The 21,533-nt window shown below is 41.2% G+C and overlaps 1 protein-coding gene across 4 annotated transcripts in view; it reads right to left on the bottom strand.

Moving 5' to 3' along the window:
- Positions 1 to 10,510: 10,510 nt before the first annotated feature.
- CAPSL (calcyphosine like) overlaps positions 10,511 to 21,533 on the bottom strand; it is a 27,702-nt gene continuing 16,679 nt past the window's right edge. For 2 of the 4 annotated variants that reach the window (XM_029941004.1, XM_029941006.1), the window contains exons 2-5: positions 19,731 to 19,867; positions 16,759 to 16,936; positions 16,265 to 16,474; positions 10,511 to 10,688 (exon numbers count right to left, since the gene is read on the bottom strand). In XM_029941004.1, the coding sequence (XP_029796864.1) occupies positions 10,587 to 10,688; positions 16,265 to 16,474; positions 16,759 to 16,936; positions 19,731 to 19,867 (627 nt within the window). In that variant the 3' untranslated portion in view covers positions 10,511 to 10,586. Of the gene's footprint in view, positions 10,689 to 16,264; positions 16,475 to 16,758; positions 16,937 to 19,730; positions 19,868 to 20,389; positions 20,612 to 21,533 lie in introns of those variants that run through there. The other 2 variants (XM_029941002.1, XM_029941005.1) reach the window with 2 other exon arrangements.

Below are 21,533 nucleotides of genomic sequence, written 5' to 3'. Positions count from 1 at the left end.
AATCAGGAAAGGCCAGCTACCTCTCCCCACATTCCTAAGGGTGAGTCCTGCAGATGGGAACTTTAGATAAGACCCTGTTACCTAGTGTTAAAGTTAACACTATAGTCACCAAACAAGACCCTGAACTCGCTCTGTAATTGGTTAATTTCAAAGATACCCTAAATGTTGTAATTGGGTCCAGCCAAAAGTAACGAACGCTCTGAACAGTGTGTATGGTTAGAGCTGCTGCAAATACTGTTGTACCATTATGATTGGGTCACTGTACCTACGTCACAATCTCCTGTAACTCCCTCTTCCCAAACTCATAAAAGTCCTACCCCACCTTTGTTCGGGGCTCACTCCACGTGGATCCAGTAAGTCTGTGAGCCGGAGTTTAGGCTGGCTGGGCCTAAATTCGTAATAAAGCCCTTTGCTTTTGCATGCGTGCTTCGGCCTCCCTGGCGGTCTCTGGTTTCTGGGAGCGATAAGGAAATCTTGGGTATAACAGTTCCAGTATGTGAGATGAGACATAGTTACATCTTCCCACAGAAAGCTCCTGCATAGACATGGAAAAATTCTTAGCCCATATATCACAGAGACAAATAAAGGATGAGTTGCCTCAGTGTTTTTGTAAGACAAATTTCAAGGTCTGGAATACAGCCATAAAGGCCCAAGTGACAAGACTCGGTAAGTGGGGAATCATTACTGGATATGGTTGTAAAAGTTTTCTTGGTTGTTAAAATGGTTAAAGATAGAAAGACCTCCATTCTATACTTCTTCAACCTGGCAAATATCTTCTTCCATATGGGTTACCACGACCACCAAGCATGTCTCCCTAAGAAAATGGAAAGCAATGGGGACTACTGTTTTAAGTGACAGAGACAGCTGGTGGTCCACTAAAATTTGTAATGTCCTTATGTTAGATAGATTTTCGCCAAAAAGGTTTCCTGACTGGGACTACACTTCCAAGCCTCCCTGCATTTCTACGTAATCGTGTGACTAGTTATCATCAAGTGAAATGCCAACAGAAGAGAGAGTGTCCCTTCCAGACCATAGCTGTTCAGAAAGTTCTTCAGTCTCCTCTACACACTCTTCCCCTTCGGGTACATAAATATCATTGACTACAAAACCCTGGAAAACAGCAGAACTACAAAATGGAGGAATCTTGCAACCCAGAATCACTACATGGAGGAAAGCTGTTCATCAACCACAAACAGCTGATACATAATAATACTGCTTCATGAATGAGGAATAAATATCCATTGTTTGAACTTTTATAAATTTTAGGGTTTTCAACAGAGAACATGACCCTAACCTGCCATAGTAGGTGAATGGCTTGGTCTTTCAGTTTTAGCGATAGATGCCATGAGCTTGCTCAGTGAAGGTCTCTCTTGAAAGATGACCTACCCTCTGTGGACTGGCACATACAGATCCTCAAAGCGGGAAGGCTGAAGGACTCAGCCCTGAGCTGTGAGAAATTCTCCAATTAAAATGCCACCAGACAAGTTCTCTTGGAAGTGCTATTTCTCTCCTACACATGCCTGCAAGGCACATACATTTTCTTGACACTTCCTTCATATTTTCAGAACTTCAAGGATAAATAGACAATGGCTAAGCAGCTAAAAATCACAAATTATGATGGCCAACTAGAGATGAGCAAATAATAAACCCAAAGTACTGGAAATATACAAGCTGGTATTTTTATCCATTGTGACTTGAAGTGTTACCTTAAAACCAGAGGCATCAATATCACAGAGAAGTTTGTTAGCATGGCTAAAGTTTGAACCCCAATCCAGCCTTCTGAAATAGAATGAACATTTTAACAAAAGCCTCCAGTGATTTGGGTGCTCTTTAAAGTTCAAGAAGTGGGGCACTTGGGTGGCTCAGTTGGTTGAGCATCTGACTTTTGGTTAGGCTTAGGTAATGATCACACAGTTTGTGAGTTTGAACCCCATGTCAGTCTCTCTTCCTCTCTCTCTCTCTGTTCCTTCCAGCTTGCATTCTCTCTTTCTTTCAAAATAAATAAATATTTTTTAAAAAGTTTAAGTTTGAGAAACACATATTCAGCCTCTCTTCTCCTCTCCTACTTTATTTCTTCATCTTCTCAAGGTGAAGGGCCTGTGGTTATATGTGTAATCATTTTCCAGCCACTTTTGTTTCCCAAGAATCAGATATTAGAGGAAGAGAAATGGGTCCAGAGACCTGGTATCACCTTCCTTGTGAAGGAGCCTGGATGTGGGTTCCAAAGATGAATTCCCCAAAATATTTTCAAAGTCCCCCTCATCAATTAACCTGAAAGCTCCAGAAAGTCTCCATGGCTTCTTATTGGCACATAGATTTCGCTGTGCATTGCTGACCCAGGAAGTGATCCCACTCCATAAAAACCCAGCCTTCAACCAAGGCAGCCAACTGAGCTCACCCTCCTTCTGTCCTCAGAATCACTTATGTCCCCTGTTCATGCATGTGGGTAATTTGCTGACTTTAAATCCCTGGATCAAAATATGAAAATAAGCAGGGGAAAGCCATTAAATTCCAGAATAAAATAAGTTTTATTTGTATTCACCAAGAGACATATTAAAATAAGTAATCTCAGGACATTTTACACAGTCAGATGCTCATCCAATCCTTTTATCATTACCTCCTGCTAAAGGCTCAATGACAACAAAAAAAGTGAAGTTTGGGAAACATCTACATTTACACCCATAAGGGGAACAACTATAATGAGAAATACATTATTTCACCTAAGAACCACTTTCCATGACTTCCTTTCTTCCTTCTGATTTTTCTTTCTTTCTGATTTAAAATATATCCTCAGGAATTTAAGAAAATGAATATGTTCCAGGCAATTAAGTAAGATGACTGAAGAGCTATTGCTTTTAAAATCCTAATATTTTCAGAAACTTTAGTTTATGTCTTATCAAAAATCTATAGCAATGGACTTCTTTTAAAGTCATTCTACTTTCTGAGAGTCCCTGATTTCCAAAAGAATTAAAAGACAGTGTCATAATCTCCAGGATTTTGTCATCATTAAAATGAAATAGGCGTCGGTGTCAATAGAAGCACTAACACCAGCATAATAGTTCAAAAATTCTTCTTTTGAAACCTGGGGGGGGGGGGTGGGGAGGAGGCAAAGGAAAAAGAAGGAAATGGTATCAAAATATGTGAGTCATAGTAGAGCATTTTACATTCTCCCTGAAATGTTTTCTATTGAGTCTGATTTCCCATGGGCAATCAAGAAAGTCAAGTAAGGCTTTCCTTTCCCCTCTGAGGTGGGCATTTGCAAGGTTTGCCAAGCCACTGGCCATCTTTTTTTTTTCTGCATTAAAATAAAACTGTTTAGAACTGTGCTATTCAGTATAGTAGCCACTATTCATATATGGCTTTTTAAATTTAAATGAGTTAAAATTAAACATAATAAAAAATTGAATTCCTCAGTTTCACTAGCCACATTTCAACTGCTTAGTAGCCATATGTGGCCAGTGGCTGACATCTTAGAAAGCACAGGAGTAGAGTATTTCCATCATTACAGAAGGTTCTGTGGGAAGGCACTTCTCTAGAGCATCCTTTATATGATCATACTTGTGGTTAATACTAATACATTAGGGTAGATAAATTTATAGTATACTCTTTAGGGAAAGTTTAGACTGATCACATAAATAGGAATAAAACTAAAGAGTGGGGTACTTCTCAGGATCGTTGGGCACCCAGGAATCCATGATGCCTAGTATTCAATAGTAGAGGGCAAGGAACTAGCCATATGGGAGGTGCTAGAAGGCCAATTTCTCAATTTGCTGAGGATACGTATTAGTATTTCATAGTTGGCCCTGTGCCTCCTGTAATGGGAAATGAGAAATTACAAAAGCAGAAATCAGCCCGCAGATTCCATTTCTCTCTTGTCCCTCTTAACCTCTCCTATTCCTCAATACCAACACATAGCGTAATTCTATTGCCCACAGTGCTAGGGGCACCACTCAGAGGCTGTGCATTGTGGGAACTTCTTTGGCCCGCTAGACAGAAGTAGTCCAAACCTGCAAGGAAAGGAATGTTAACATCAAATGTTCAAACTCTCATTCTTGGCTGTCAAAATAACGTGGGGGGGGGGGGTTATTACATTTTGTTCTTTTAAAAATATGATCAAGTACAATATGAACAGGGCCTTATCATTTTCCAAGAAGAAATTCCATCACCTGCAACTGAAATATCACACACATAACATTTTTAAATGATCCAAAAGCACCGTCTGGGAAGTCAACTTTTAAAGAAGCATGATATGTAACATGTTAGCTAATAAGAAGAAAGATTTTAGAAAGACCTTAATACAGAAACAAAGTACAATGGCTGTTAATGTTTTCCAGACTTAAACTGAAGAAATTTTATTAAATCAGAATTGTGTTAATGGCAAGGCATGGTATGACAAAATGGCACATTGGTATTATATATTAATCCATACCTAATTTTGTAGCTCAAAAACTCAATTTCTGGTTCCTTGAAGTAATATCCTAACTATTGCTTTATGACACATTCTTGCTTTCAATGCATATATAGCTTACTACTATAAGCATGTATAGTTTTTTAAACAAAATATTTTCAAATTCATAGCATACATGTCATGGAAATTCTGCCTTATAGAACATTGTTTTTCACCTTCAATATCTATTTAGAATACAATCAGAATAGGATTTACATTTAGGAACACCTCAATATCTAGAAAATAGTTTGGGTTATAGTTATACCAATAAGGTATTGCCATCAAACAATTGGCCTAGGACGGTTTTCAGTTATGTGGGAACTCTTTAGGACTAGCCTACTAATCACATTCATATGCAAATAGATCTCTCCAAGTACCTATAAAACACACGTGAGGCACAACTCTTATAATCTTTATAGGCTGACCTGCGTAACAGCCCATTCTCTTTGGTATAGATGAAACAAAAGTAAATTTTCACTCAAACCCTACCTAAATAAGCTCAATTAGGGAAGCTTAAATTAATGGTGATTTCCTATATTTACTGTGCAGCTTCAAAGATAATCTTAAATAAATGGATGCTGAATGATATGGCTAAATGAGATTTGAGGCATGATTAAGTATGCAATCTGTGGAACGGAGTTTATTTTCCAGTCACCCTTGGATACTAAAAGAATGATCTGGGTCTCATAAGGCAGTGCCTGGTGTTTGGTAATGCCCTGCTTTTCAGCCGCACTTTATCCCATCAAGGAGGAAGGGCTCTGGGGCTCCCTATCACCATGGCAAAAGCAAAGTACTCTGCCATCTGTCATTTTCTCTCAATTACGGGTTCCTTTCCTGTTCTAAGGCTCTCTCCAAGCACTGATTGTCATCAGTTCCGCATGTGGCCTGAGTGTTTCTAAGAGACAAGCAACTCAATCCTTTCAAATTTAAGATCAAGATGTTCCCAGAATCAATACCAGTGTCTTAGCACCAAGTCTTAAGGTTGGTAGGAAAAAAAAGTTACTCAAGTCTTTCATGACAGGATTACAAGCTACATACTCAGGCCTGGCTTCAAAGTCTCAGGCGCTTGATCTCTGAGTCACAGGGTCCATCTTAAATTTATTATGGGGTCTAGAGCAGAATGAAACCGGAGATGAAGCATAGTTACATGGGCAGCGTAATAGGTGTGACCCTGTGCACATCTCAGCTATCTGCTACCTGACCCCGTGTTGGGAGCAAGAATGGGAACAGGAAACCCACGGCGCTCACAGGAACTTTGGTGAAACAGAAATTGCATCATCCATGTTCAATGGGTGTTAGGATTTGTGTAATACTCCAGAGAAACCATAAGCAAATAAATTCCACTTATGAAAAGGAAGAAGAATCTAGAACAAAAGAAAATAGACCATTACATTTGGAGGCTTTTCTTTTCCTGACACAATATACCTTCCTGGCAGTGGCAAGGTCCATTATCAGAACCTCAGCTACTGGTTGGTCGGTTACAGTTTCAGTGTGTTGCACTAGGTCCTAACGAGCACCTTCCACTCTGTTCTGCTGAGGGAAGATACTGGCTCTGGCGAAGCAGGTGTGAAAATAAAACAAGAAGGTCATGCTATTCTCAGAGAGGAAGAGCTGCTTCACCACAACCTCTCACCGCACCAACTGAGGTGGTAAAAGAACGCTTCTCACACAGCAGTGTTCTCAGAACCCCCATCAATCATTTGTTTATGTTTCTCTCAACAGATTTCACCCGTCATTTGCCTTACAAGACATAATTTTAGGGGATTCATTTAGTGAGTGTTTTATGACAAGAAAAGAACCAGGTATCTCTGTCAAGGTTATGTAGTTTCCACATCAGCGACCTGGAAGAGTAGGATCATGCTTAGAAACATTGGCTTTCAAAATGATCAGTTATATGAAGATAACATTATATGACAACCTATCAGATCTTGGCCCCTTTGCTTTCCCAGGAATCATAAGCATTTGTGAAATGTAAAACTTTGCTTCTTCTTTCAACAAGCTCTTAATTTAAAAGACCAGCCTATAATTTCCAAGAAAGCAATTCTATGGACTGAACTGAGAAATTGGAATTTGTGGAGGTTTTCATTCTATGCCCTAGAGAGTTGTGCATAAATCCAAAAAGGTACACCACTCAGAGGTGTTAGTAGAATTTCATGAAAGAGAAGCAGAAGGACACCCACACACAGCCAAGAATGCATTTGGTTAATTTCATCGCTCTACTTGATTAAACATCAGCAGAACAAATCGCATCTGTAGGGTGCCTAAAGAGGGTTGAATCATTACCTACTTGTACTCCTGTGGCTCAGTGAGACAATCCACACAGTCTAAGAGAGGTATAAGGCAGACACAATGGTCTGCTTCCAAGAATAGAGGGGTATTTTCCTGGCATTATCTTGATAGATTGTCTACATTGCCATATAAAGGGCTGCAAATATCCTGGCTTTAGTGCCTCTGCTTTCTCTCCGCTGTGATCTCTTAGCTCTGGGCTGTTAGTTTGGTTTGAAAGCCAGTGGTTTTGTTTACATTCATTCTAGCTCCTTTCTCTATCCTCACAGCCTAGAATGGAACAGGGCACATTGCAATGACTCAATAAATATTTACCAGTGGGATGTATTCAACCTAACACTGTGATGGCCAATGTAGGCCAATCTACAGCCTACTGGGCAGGGACCCAGCTCTGCCTTAAGAAGCTGGTACTCTAGGGTATGGAGTGTTACTCCAGGGGTGCCTGGGTGGCTCAGTTGGTTAGGTAGCCGGCTTAGGCTCAGGTCATGATCTCACAGTTTGTAGGTTTGAGTGCTGCATTGGGCTCTGTGCTGACAGCCTGGAGCATACTTCAGACACTGTGTCTCCCTCTCTCTCTGCCCCTCCCGTGATTATGCTCTGTCTCTCTGTCTCTCAAAAATAAATAAAGATAAAAAAATTATTTTTAATTTTTAAAAAAAGTGTAACTCCATGCTGCCACCAAACCACCAAGAGCCATACATCAGCCTCCAGGTTGCCATTTGGGTCTGGGAAGAAAATTCTATCAAGCTTTGAGTATCTACAAAAATCAGAAAATTAGTCGTGCTGACCGACAGGAGGAACTGTGCCCTGGACCACAGCACCAGCGCTTCTTGGATTACTCACCTGCGCTGCTGAAGGGAACTCAGGATATGAACCAGCCTGAGTTAGGTTCAGACCTCCATTCCGCCCTAGGTTTGCCTTTAGGGGGAGCTAGAACCCAGATTCAGCACTGATATTGTTGGCTCATTCTGACCAATCCCAATTCTCAGAATATTCACATACTCTGTTTCTGTTTCAGGAGCAGCTAATTGTCCATCCTCTTATCTTTGGCTTGCTTGTTCACTTGCTTTCTGGGGTTCGGGCCCCACAGGGAAGGTATCTCTATGGGTTATTTTGGAGATTTTTTTTTAATTGTGTTTTACCTTCTGACCTTGATACTTACTTTTTAATTTGCAAAAGGAGTAAAATTTGAATTGTGAAAGTTAAATAAACCAAAAATACATCCAGAAAAGTATTAGCAAATTATCTTTCTTAAATATTAAATATTTCTCCTGTCCCTCCCACTGCTACCAGAAAGACTAAAGTTAAATAATAAGTGACTCCTGACTAGGTCAAAAATCACAAATAAGGCTCAAAATAAGAGTGGAGTAATCCTTGATCATCAATTTGTTAGATCTTGTTTACAGGGTGGAGAGTGGAGGTGGTGGGGCAGGGGAGAGGTCTTTGGTGGAATCCTCACTTGTGGGCCCAGAACCTGACCTGCTAGAATGGAGATAACTGAATGTGACCAAATACACTGTGAGGCACGTGTTATCTAAAATCTGAGAGCTTGTGCCCCATTTAGACAGGAAGCAAAAATATGAGTGGGGGAGACGAGGCTGAGAGCTCTCACCTAGTCCTTGTTCAGAATCACGTGCTAACTCTATGGGCCCAGTTAAGCAGAGGCATGAGTCATTCTCAGAATCAAAGACAAGGATCTATCTAGAGCAGTAGGCCTGAAACTGCCCATGGCCAGGAAACCAGGGACCTCTCCTTAGCCACAGCCAGCAAAGTATAGGTTACAGAAAACATGGATATTTTTCCTATACAGCCCATCCTAACTTCTTTTGGATTTCTACCTCATTTCTACATATTTCTTTGTAATACCTGTCATCTTTCAGCCTGCCAATCTCTATAAAAGCCTAGATATTAAAGCCAGTGGAGAACCAAACTTGTGTCATTAATTTCTGAAAAACTAACTTCCCAAAATTTGGAATGCTTCCATCCTCAAGAAAAAGGTCACTTTCCCAGCCTTTCATCAGAGTCTGTGGGAGTTTAGCTTCTCGACAACAAACAAACTGCCATGATTCTCATCTGGAAACACCTGCTCTAAACACAAATTTTAAATCAAAGTATATCTTGATCTCAACTTCCAATTCTCTGAGATAAAAACTAAACAAGTGAATTGGTACAAAATATGGCAAGTATGCTCGACTCTAAATCCAGAGCCACGTAAATACATGGGATCTTAAAGGGAGCTCTTATCCCAATCCATTCCCCAAGCCAGGGGATGAGGACAGCCAGGGACAGAGGAGACAAAAAAGGATGGTCCTTGATTACAAGCAGGTGGTTATTACCTCCAGTACCATAGCCAAAGGGCTGATCACTGTTTTTATCTCTGTCCCCAGATACAGAACATATAGAGGGAGAGTGGAGTGATAGTTTCAACATCTATTTTCTTTTTTTTTTTTTAAGTTTATCTTATTTTTGAGAGAGAGAGCAAGGACAAGCAGGGGAGGGGCAGAGAGACAGACAGACAGAATCTGAAACAGGTTCCAGGCTCTGGGCTGTCAGCACAGAGCTGGACACGGGGCTTGAACTCACAAACATGAGATCATGACCTGAGTCTAAGTCGGACACTTAACCGACTGAGCCACCCAGGCACCCCAACACCTATTTTCTAACAGTTGATGCTGCCTTTGCTTTGAAGCCTTTCATGGGGAGATTCTTGCACATGGACAATATGAAGCCAAAGCTTAGAGCTCGAAGAACACTTTGGGCTATAGAGTATCCAGATGGAACACCCTCTTTGGAGTTGGCCTGTGACCGTTGTCTGTGTCATACCCCACCCTCTTGTAATGGTGGGAATGTCAACATCATTGGCCCATTGCAGGGAGAGGGGAGATGAACACTCCACTGGACAAAGGTTTAATGGTACGGTCTGTTCACTCACAAGACAAGAGGTCCCCCATAAAATCTGAGAGCACAGCCCAGCCTCAAATTCTAAACACTAGGATGGTCCTACTTCTCAAGGAAATGGCCTCCCATCTCACAGAGCTTTAGATGACCCAAAAATGTCATTCTAAATCTAGTCACCAAACCGAAGCTTCCCTAAACCATGGGCAGAGAAACTCAAGATTCAGCTATAAAAATTGAGGCTAATGTGTGGTTCTCTTCTGGTCCCCGATTTGGAACTGAAGCTCTTAAAGTCAGGGGGGTGGCTGGATGGCTCAGTCACTTAAGCATCTGACTCTTGGTTTCAGGTCAGGTCATGATCTCACAGTTCAGAGTTTGAGACCCTCATCTGGCTCCTCTGTGATGATAGTATGGAGTCTGCTTGGGATTCTCTCTCTGTTCCTCCCCCCATTCATGCATGCCTGTGAGTTCTCTCTCACTCCCTCTCTCTGTCTTTCTATACATATCTCAAAATAAATAAGCTTAAAGAAAATTTACAGTCAGTCATAAAAATAAATGAATTCTCACACTTAGAAATAGAGAAATAGACTGTCTAAAAGGATGTGGAGAAAGACTGTGGGTACATGAGTGGGGATTATAATTAAAATACTCAAACTTATATTAATGGCCAAGGAAGGCACCTAATATTTATTAGACACATGTATGTAGCCTGGCTCTAAGAGCTTTCCAAATCTTATTTTAATTAATTCCTATATTAGAGCTAAAGAAACTGTTTCAGAGAAGTTAAGTCAGAGTTAACTACATAGTGTCATGTCTGCCCTAGAAAATGCAGTGTGTGTCGACAGGGAAGAATCACTATGATGAACATGAAATCAAGTGTGATTCCGGTTTGGAGCTGATGTTTAATCATTTGGAGCCATGTGGCTAAACCCAATGCCCTGGTCCGCAGGTCCTACATTTAGAGCTTCCAGGCGGTTCTCATCATGACGATGAAATACACATCAGTGTCAATAGACGCGCTCACCCCTGCATAGTAGTTCATAAATTCCTCGGGGGTCACCTGCAGTGGAAAAGTCAGAAACAAAAACATAACTTTGCTTTCCACCATTTCAATGGAAGCCTAGTACCTGTAAATGGGAGGGGAACTTTGGTCAAGGAGGCTTTTAGTGACACAGATCAGGAATAGATCTCAGACAGGAGCAAAGAGTCAAGTTGAGGATGGCCGTGATGGGTGGCAGAGGGGAAGAGGAGTAGAAAGTCCAGACCAACCTAAATGGAAAGTGAAATATACGTTCTCGCCTCTCTTTAAGAGCAGGAGCCCATCTGTTCGGATCGTGAGACTGAAATTCAGAATAAGAAACAAGTTTCTTTAGCTGTAGTTAGTACGTGCTTTCTGTGTGTGACACGTCAGAAACAACATGGCATGTCTTGGGGTTGGGGCAAGCAATGTTTTACCTCTTAGAAGGTGGAATTCTGTCCTGTGGATAAAGAAACAGATTTCTAGTTAAATACTCCTTAGCTTCATGCTTTTTTAAGATGGAAATTACTTATTTGAGGCACAAAGTGAGTAAAAAAAAGTCACCTCTTGTTCCATACCCCCTCACACTAGCCTAGGTTCTCTCCATCCTGTTCTTAGAACTGTCTCTTTGGAATAACAACTGATGTGTATTTCTAGGCTAGATTTTATACCACTTTCCTTCTAGAAAGAAGAAACAACAGATAGCAATCTTATTTTTTAATAGCTGTCAGTGACATGTATACTGCAATTCAACCATACTGGCTAACAGAATTAATTGGCTCAGGGAAGAATTGTCTTCCTGTTTGAAGGATCTCTGTGAGCAATCAATTTAGCCCAAAGTACAGTCCTGCTCCCATGGGCAGACACAGACATGGCAATGATAGCTGTTTGGGAAATTTGTTTTTCTCTACTTAGCCCTCAATTTAAAATCTTTTTAATGTTTATTTTTGAGAAAGAGAGAAACAAAGTGTGGGTGGGAGAGGGCAGAGAGAGAGGGAGACACAGAATCTGAAGCAGGCTCTAGGCTTTGAGCTGTCAGCACAGAGCCTAACACGGGGCTTGAACCACAAACTGTGAGATCATGACCTGAGTCAAAGTCAGCCCCTTAACCAACTAAGCCACCCAGGTGCCTCTGGTTAGTCCTCAATTTTTGTTTAAATTTATAGTTTATTGTCAAGTTGGTTTCCATATAACACCCACTGCTTTTCTCCACAAGTGCCCTCCTTCATGTCCATCACCCCCCTTCCCCTTTTCCCCTCTTCCTTCAGCCCCCAGTTTGTTTTCAGTATTCAAGAGTTTCTCATGATTTGCCTCCCTCTCTCTCCCTAACTCTTTTTCCCTCCTTCCCCTCCCCATGGTCCTCTGTTAAGTTTCTCCTGTTAGACTTATGAGTGAAAGCATATGGTATCTGTTCTTCTCTGCCTGACTTATTTTATTTAGCATAACACCCATGAGTTCCATCCATGTTGCCACAGCGTTGGTGGTATAGTAGTGAGCATAGCTGCCTTCCATCCATGTTGCCACAAATGTCCAGATTTCATTCTTTCTCATTGCCATGTAGTACTCCAATGTATATATAAACCACACCCTCTTGATCCACTCATCAATTGATGGCATTCAGGCTCTTTCCATGATTTGGCTATTGCTGAAAGTGCCGCTATGAACATTGGGGGTACATGTGCCCCTATGCATCAGCACTTCTGTATCCCTTGGGTAAATCCCCAGCAGTGCTATTGCTGGTTAGCCCACAATTTTAAATGTCAGGAAGGATTAAAAATATCACAAAAAGTGAAACTATAAATAATTCAAAACCCCTCTCCCAGAGTGTCTACCTGCATCTCCTAAGAATCATATGAACTGATTGACCCACTTGCCTTGTCTTACTGTGGTCAGAAGTGGACAGAGGAAAAAAAATCAGGGGATCCATATGTCTCTCCCTATACTTACCTCACATCCTTTCCCCACAAAATAGTAAAAAGCAGAGGGAAAAAAGTCATTGAACTGAACTAATAGTTGAGTTGGGCTCTTAGGTGGTCTGGAAGTAGAAATAAATATGTGCATAGCTTTTATTGAAATTTTTATTAAAATTACCATTGAGGCACCTGGGCGGCTCAGTCGGTTAAGGGTCCAACTTTGGCTCAGGTCATGATCTCATGGTTTGTGGGTTCGAGCTCCACACTAGGCTCTGTGCTGACAGCTAGCTCAGAGCCTGGAGCCTGCATCAGATTTTGTGTCTTCCTCTCTCTCTGACCCTCCCCTGCTAACACTGTCTCTCTCTCTCTCTCTCTCTCTCTCTCTCTCTCTCTCTCTCTCAAAAATAAAAAAAAAATTTCTAATTAGAATACCATTAATTTTCTCCTTTCTTCAATTTCTTTACTTATGCCCTCCTTTGCATTTCCCACTTATCCAGCATTAAAGCTTATCTAGAAGTAAGATTATGTAAAGCCAGACATCAGAACTAATATGTCTGATCATTTCAGAAAAGACCATGAGTTATTCTTAGTGGAGTATCTGCTTGTTTCCTGAGACTCAATTTATACTCAGAATAGCCTGAATCACAAATCCTATCATTTCCCCAAGTTTTTCATCATTATAGTAAATTACTTTTCAGTCATAAAAACTATTCCTACTTAATTATTTTGTTTGACATTAATAAAACGTGAGAGAATGGACACCCCTGCTTTTGGTCAGCCTCTTGACTATGCTACCCTGAATTGACAGAATATTCATTATACAATGGAGAAGGTCCTGAATGGGAGCATTGGAAGTATTTGCGTCATGATACAGAACACAATACCTTTTTCTGTTTCAAACTGATTAGAAAAATCATAAAATAAGTTTAGATTATTTATATACACTCAGTAATGTATTAAAATATTTTTAATTATTAAAAAATTTTTATATGAGAGAAGACAGTAAGACCTCTATTCTCTCAAAGCCTAATCTACTTCTGTGAGACTTAAAAAAATATATTTGTAATTGTAAAATAACATATAAAAATAAAAACTTCCAAACTTAGATATTAAAAATGTAAGAAGTGGGGCACTTGGGCAGCTCAGTGGGTTAAGCATCCAACTCAGGTCATGATCTCACAGTTTGTGAGTTTGAGCCCTACATCAGACTTCACACTGCCCATGCTTGGAATTCTCTGTCTCCCTCTCTCTCTGCCCCTCCCCTGCTCATGTGCTCTCTCTTTTTCTCCCTCTTGAAATAAATAAACATTTAAAAAATAAAAATAAAAAAGTAAGAAGTGAAAATCTCACCCAATGAGGGTGGAGTTTAGGGATAGTGTTAGAGTGAAGAAGGGTCACTTCATACATGATTTGGTTGCTTTCATATTTCCATCCATATGGCTTCTGGTGCACAGGGGACGCTGAGGGTGCGGTATGAGGATGATCAGCACAGGATCCAGTACATCAAAATCCATGACTGCTACAAACCTAGGAGCTTTTATGACCACCTGAGAACTTAGCCTAAACTAATAAAAGTTCACAAATTACAGCATCATAATGAGTGTGCTAAACTTCTTGGCTTTCTAAATTCTCTCGTATTTTGATATCAGCTACATCTTTTAACCATGTATGAGTGCACTGGCTTCAAGCATAGCTATGCTTCACGATATGACATCTTAACGTATATAACAACCTAATTTGAAAAAGCTAAATTAGAGATTAATTCTTCTCCATATAAAAGAATTTATCATGGAGTTTGTTTACATCAATAGCGCATTTAAAATATGATTGAATCTACAAAAGTTTGAATTGCTCATCACTTTCCAAAAACATTTTCGTTGTGTCTTTTAAGTGAGATGTCCTTCTAAAACCCTTAGCACAATACCCAGTAGCTAAGTAGTCAGTAAATAATCGAGATCCATAATTATGCCAAATGAGTTTCATGTCCATGTTATATGTAGCAATTTAAAAAGCACTTCTGAATCTTTTAGAGACAAGGATCTCAAATATAAATGTGAATAACAGCCATCTGGGGCACTTACTAAAACTGTAAATCCTTAATCTCCACCCCAAAATAATCAGATTCTATAGTTCTGCGGTGCAGCCAGCAATGTACATTATTAATACGTAGCCCAGATGATGATTGTGCACAGTCAGGTGGATATTAATATAGAGTCTGTGATAGTCAGGTGATATCAAGTGCGTAACTACTAAAAACCCCAATGACCTTTATGAGTATTTGAGAACTTCAGATGGCTTGTTAAAATAAATGTCAAAAGGGACAGGAGTGGGAACTTTAAATCAGCTGAATCATAACAACTGGCTACTTTGACTTGGGTTAGAGAAAAGGGCAGCTGAGGTTTCCCCTGGCAACGAGGAGGAGGAACCACCTGCAGAGAGGAGGCAAGCAACCCTGGGATCTCATGTAAAGGAGGGCTAATTTGGGGAAATGGCAGTTGACTATTTTTCCACTGCCATTTCAGAGATCAAAGGCCAACAATGTTGGAAGAAAACATATGGTTTAGTTCTGTCACTTCTGTCCCTAAGTATTAGGCTACCCTGCAGAATCTAGCCTCCTTCCCTTTTTTAAATCTACCTCTGTAATCCCTTCAACTGACATGAAGGGTATTTCTCTGTCCCCAACAGGAAAATATCAGTAGGAAGGAAAGAACTTTTGCCTTCCTATTCTCCTAACGCTTTGCTAATAAGACTCACCATGAGGTTTCATAAAAAAAGTTAGGGGAAACTCCCCTAAGAAGGGGAAGCTTTGTTTCCTATTCCTATCATTAATATCTTTTCTTCCTGCCCAGTGACCCAAACTCCTTCCTGTGTGACACATGGGTTCAGAGTAACCCTTTCCAGGCGTCGGCTGCTGCAAACTGTGGCTCAAATAGAACACCCCCTGCCTCACCATCAGATCTTTCATTCAGGACACCTAGCAGAATTGGTTCTGAGTTACAAAGCCCACTTATGGCTGTTGATAAAAGATAGATGACATTGTTGTCTAAGCCTGGTCTCAGTTGCAGAGATGTAATTCCTTACCTACCAAGCTATATGTTCATAACTTGAAGATACCAGTTAATGGAAACGGGGTGTTTTTAAGTTCACTGTAGTTTATAAATGCAAGTTAATCTTAAAGCCTACTCAAGATGAAATCAAAGTAAATTCTATTATCTGGCATTCCCTTTACTGAGAGCTTCCCTTAAATGGCCTTTATACAGAGCAAAGTGTGATGACAAATGATATTGTAAGGATGAATGTGAAAAGCACTTCAATGTATTGAAATACGTTGTGAATCATGTTCCAAAAAATTAAATCATGGTTCATTTTGAAGTTAAATAGGCTTTACTCTAGTCTAGTTCATCGGAATGTGGCTGGCTAAGTATGGTAAATATAAATAACCATGAAATGGAGTGTTAAATCAAAATATCATGTTCTCCAGATGATGGGTATTTAACTGTATGTGGATCCCTCACCAATATATGTGCACACATACATATATTATCACTTTCATTTCCAACTTTCTAGTTAGTCTGTAAGGAAATATTTTACTCCCATTTATAATGAATATATTATAAGTATTTTTTAAAGCTTTGGACCTATTGCCCAATTTCAATTACAAATTCGACAGAAGAAATTCCACTTAAGTTAAGCTCTTTTACTTACCAATCCATCTTTGTCATAGGGTGAATCAAAGTTATCCAGAAATTTCCTGAATACTTGTTCTTCAGTCCATTCTCCATTTTGGTACTTAGGATGGTGTTTTGCATTATACAACTCACGAAGATCTTCAATTGTTATAACTCCGTCTCCAGTCTTGTCTAACTTCCTAAAAGCTTGCATAATTACCTCTTTCCTGGCTCTAGACATTGGAGGCTAGATAAATGGGAAAAAACACATACACAGATAACACAAGCAAATGAGCTCTTTTGGTAAGACACATGATGAAATATCTGATTCCTCTCAGTGGTATGAATTTTGTGTGCTGTTAAATGAAATGCATTAGTGTTACTGCAAAAAGTCCCTAAACCTGTTATCAACCTCTTTCCCACCTTCTCCACAGTGCAGTAACAACTTGTGAAAACAAAACCTCGAAATAGCCAACCCAAACCACGTGAAAGCCAGACTCAGCAGGGACGTGAATTCATGAGGCCACTTACTCTTAATGTGAGAAGGAATTCATTGAAGTCTATTGTACCATTTCCATCTTTATCAAACCTCCGGAAGAGCTCTTCTGCCTCTTCCTTTTCCATGACCACAGCATAATCATTTAGCCCTTTCAAAAATTCTTTGAAATCAAGGGTTCGGTTGTTATTGTCATCCATAATTCGAAACACTCTGAAGAAAGTGCACACGCACACATACATGCACACACACACAGAGGAAAGAAAAAGAACAGAGAACAAGATGTAAGCATAAAGATTTAAAAATAAACCACTCTCAAGGTTATTCAAAGTAAAATACAGAAGCCCCAGATTCTTCTCTGTACCCTTCTTCCAAAATTGGAGAGCCTCTTCCCAGCATCTCATAAAAGAAAAACTTTAAAAGAAAATGTACTATGTTATTCTAATTCTATGACATTTTGCAAAAGGCGAAACTATATGGACAACAAAAAGAAAAAGGGAAGGAAGGAAGAGAATAGCAACCGGGAATTTTTAGGACAGTGAAACTGTTCTCTCTGAATGTATGATGGTGGATATATGATACATTTGCTAAAGCCCATAGAACTGTAGAGTACAAAGAGTAAAATTTAGTGTATACAAATTTTAAAATAATTATTTAGGAGGTCAGAGGATCCCAGGAAGGAATGTGAACAGTGACAAGGGAACTAACTGTATTACAAAACTTGAAACAACCTCACTGAAGATGGTGGGTGGGGGTATGAATGTGCTGACTTAAGTAGCTGTGGAGATGAGTTGAGTCTGTAGGACTAAAGGCCAAAGGAACTACACGTAAACACTGGACTCTAGCTGATAACAATATTGCCCATGGAGATGTGAGTTAAGAATTCTGACATTGCTATGAGGTATACTGGACTTGAACAATTAAGTAAATAGATGGCAGATGGTGGGAGCCACATTTATCACTGTTGAAATGGGAATTTATAGATAAGCCAGGGGAGGAGACTAGAATGGTCCGATGCATGCGGTAATGGGCTAGAGTTGGAGACATTTGTATGAACTCATGTTTAGCTTAAGATAAATACAGATGATTACATATAGAAATAGCTATAGATCTGTACATATATTTACACATATACTTTCTTGTTCTGTCAGCTAAGAGAATCTAGAAGCAAAAACAAGCACATCTAGTGCCTAGACCTTGGTTTATAATACAATTATCCAATAAAAGGAACTGGACTTCTTGGAGAAATGTCTGATTCTAGAACTGGGACACAAAATATACAAGATGAACTTGGAGTATCTTGTACAGACATTAAGGAGGTGCTCAAAACAAACACATAAACTGAACGTAATGGGGATACATCGAAGGAACATCGGAGCCAACTGAAAGAACTCCCAAAGCCCAAACTTCAAGAGTTTGAGCAATAAAATAGTGTTAAATTGTAACACAAAGTAAAAAATAAATATCCATGAGTCCATATTGGTTTAAATAAATTATTAAACAAATAAATGAATATTATTTAGAAAAGACAAATTTCTCTTGCAGAATTCCAAATAAATTATGGACATAGTCTCTGCCCTCAAGGAGGGAGGCATACTCCCCACACCCTAAGTGTGGATTCGCATGGAAACTTCCTTCCCTCCAGTCCAAAATGAAATGGGGGTGGGGAGAACAGAAACTTTACATTGGAGAAGCCAAACACTACCTCAGCCAGGTGGTAAAGGTCAACACCAATAATGATAAATCATGTTGACAGTATGCATCCTTGACATGATATGATGAAAATGGCACTTTACTTCTGTGGTCCCATAAAACCATAGCCCCAGTCTCTCAAGGGAGGAAAAATAGGGGGCAGGGTCCACTTGAGTTGAGGAGAGATTGAGAGAAGGACAAAACTAGTAAAGGGGCTGAGGCAGAACACACGGTGCAGCAAAAGGCCAAGGATGAGCCAATAGACTGGCTCACAGTGGAAGGGCTAGGAGGGGTTGGGGGATGGGTAGACAGCAAGATGGACTCAGCTGAGTGGGCCAGTGAGTGGGACAGAGGGCAGCGTTCCTGAGGGGTTTGCACCACGGACAATGATATGGGTCCAGGATGCAAGATGTGGAGTTTGTAGTTTGGGGTGATACAGTATTGAAGGGAGGTGGGCTAGTCTTCTTACTGGACTCTGACCTCCTGGCCCCCAGGGTCCACATGCCCACAGTCCAGGCTGCTGACAGAGCCAGGCTTAGTCTGAGAATTCGGGAGTGGTGAAAGTGACATCCCCAATGCTCAGGAAGTTCCTTGCTATAGAGGAAGCCATCTATAACCTCCAATGTGAGGTTGGATGCCCCTGCTGTGGTGCCCTATACTTCTCTAACACACAACATCACCACGGAGATTCTCATTTTTGTGACAGTCAGTTGCCTTAGTCTAAGTCCTGCCTGGGGCCTGGAGAAGCCTCGTTCACCCACGAACATATAACCACCTGGTCCATGGCGGGCACTCCAGGGATCCTGCCGGCTGGAGGCTTGCAGTCTCTTTCTCCTTGGGTTTCCTGGTCCTGAGGACTTCTCACACTCTCAGAGGACCAGAGGACAGGCCTCATGGAGTTGGGAGAAGCCCACTGGCAGTGAATAGCCCACAGGCAATTCCAGTGCCCTCTGGAGGTGAGCAAGACGTATGACTGCCTGAGAGCAACCTCCTCCTCCTCCCAAGCTGGCCCCCATAGTCACAGGTCCCAGCGGAGCCCCTCTGCTCATCCTGCGGGGTGTCGCTGGGACCTGGGCATGCCTCTCCCCCCACTTCACATCGTCTCAGGAGCTGTGCTTTCGTTGCAGACACGGCCTTGCTGAATCTGGGACTAAGAACCAGAACCTGTCACAGGGGATCTCAGAGATCAGCTCTTCCAAACTGCATGTTACAAGTAAGGAACTGAGACCCTAGGAGAACAAGGCTTGGGCAAGGTCACACAGCTAATATTAGCCTCACCTGGCAGTGTCCTGCCTCCCCATGGCCAGGACCCTACCTGCCAAGTCCTTTGATGCCTGCGGACCCCCTGGCCAGGCACTGAAGTCGGAGTCTTTCAATGGGATCGGTGGCCGTGGTGAGCTTTTTCTGGGCCTGGATCGCCATCTCTCGGTCATGGCGTGCGGTCCCCGCCATCTGAGAGGAGAGTTCACAGCACATTAGCAGCAGGGCGACGGTAGCCTCTCCAAGAAACAACCTCAAACCTCTCAGAATTTCCAACTTTTATTTAAACCAACTATGTGCCCAGCATATTTCTTACTTACTTATTTAGTCCAGAGACCATCCAATTTCTCCAGCCTGGACAACAGTTATAAATAAACAGCCTCTCCCAGTTACACTTTCCTCTTGCTGAAACCCTCCTCCTGCCATAAAATAAAAAGTCTTACTTCCCTATATTCTCCTTTTATAGTTAATCTTATATGGTTTATTCTTTTATTTAGCATTCTGCATGTTCCCCTTTGACTCCTTAATATTCTTGTCTTTGGTCTAATAGTAACTTTTATTGTTTCTGTCTTGACTGAGATTCTCAACACTGGATGATTCCTGCCAGTAACGAGCATGTTTTGATGAACAGACTGGTGTCCATTAACACCTAGATTCTTAGGACAGAAAAGGGTAAATGGACGCTAACTCTCTCCTGACAAATAGATATACTACCTTTTAGTTTGGCTTTTGTGTTTTAAATATTCAGAAAGAACATTGAGACATCCTCTCCTGAGCCACATACATGCTCCTGCAGTGGGCCTGGAGCTTTCAGAACCTGCAAATCCAGTGGAAAGCACTCCGGCCTGGGAGCCTGGAGACCCGGGTTTGAATCCGGACTCCAACCTTCTCCCAGGGATGTCTGCTCAACTCTCAGGGTCTCTGGTTTCTCCTCCTCTGTCAAATGGAAAGATTGGATTAAATGATCTGAAAGTTCCTCCCTTTCTAATCAACTAATCCTCATATGAGCTCACTGACCCATGTAAATGAGGGATTCTAGAAATTACTTTTTTTAATGGGAGTTGTGAATGCAGGAGTAAGATGGTTGAAGGCTATGGAAACACAGGATTCAAGATGCAGAAAGATGGTATTTGAATGGATCTGCCTTTGGCTCAAGGGCCCCCTCCCCCCATCCCTGGCCAAGTGCTGATATTTCTCCTGAGGGCCACGTATGGAGGGGATTCTTGTCATTGGAGAGGACAACTCTTTAAGGCTATTCTTCTCCAATACAAGCTATAAATTCTTCCCACAAAGATCACATTGTTTAACTTTGGAGAGAGGGAAGCTCAGACTGAAAACTGAGCCCAGCATAGCTAAGTCAGAGATGCACATGCTGGACTGCCTCGTTTCCCACAGCACCTCCTAAGAGCCTCTGATTATGGGTTCCCTCCTCCTTGACCTGCATTCTAATTCCCAGTACATGAATGCAAATGCAAGTAATTCTTCTCAGTTCTCTTGGACACCAGGGCAAAAAGGAGGCCGTTGTCTATTAAGTCCCGGCCTCTTTATTCCACATTAAGAAGAAATTGCTCTGCCAAAAGCTATGTGGATCCTTCCTTGCTTCCTCCAGCACCAGAAGCACGGGTGTGCCAGAATTCCAGACGACCACACGCCACGCTTTTGTAGGCCTCTCTCTGAGCTGCTGCGGGCCTTCACCCGTCGTGTTCAGACCCCTCCAGTAATCTCCTCCACAGCCCAAGTCAACTGCCTTCCTGGCAGCATTAGCATCCTTCAAACCTGCATTTTCCTGTTACTCTATTGCCCCCTGATGTCAAGCTGATGCCTCCAGGAGCCTGTCCCCAGCTTCTGGCCCTAACGC

This window comes from Suricata suricatta, chromosome 6 (genome assembly GCF_006229205.1).
Source record: "Suricata suricatta isolate VVHF042 chromosome 6, meerkat_22Aug2017_6uvM2_HiC, whole genome shotgun sequence".
Taxonomy (NCBI): Eukaryota; Metazoa; Chordata; class Mammalia; order Carnivora; family Herpestidae; genus Suricata; species Suricata suricatta.
This window is presented reverse-complemented; position numbering and strand designations above follow the sequence as displayed.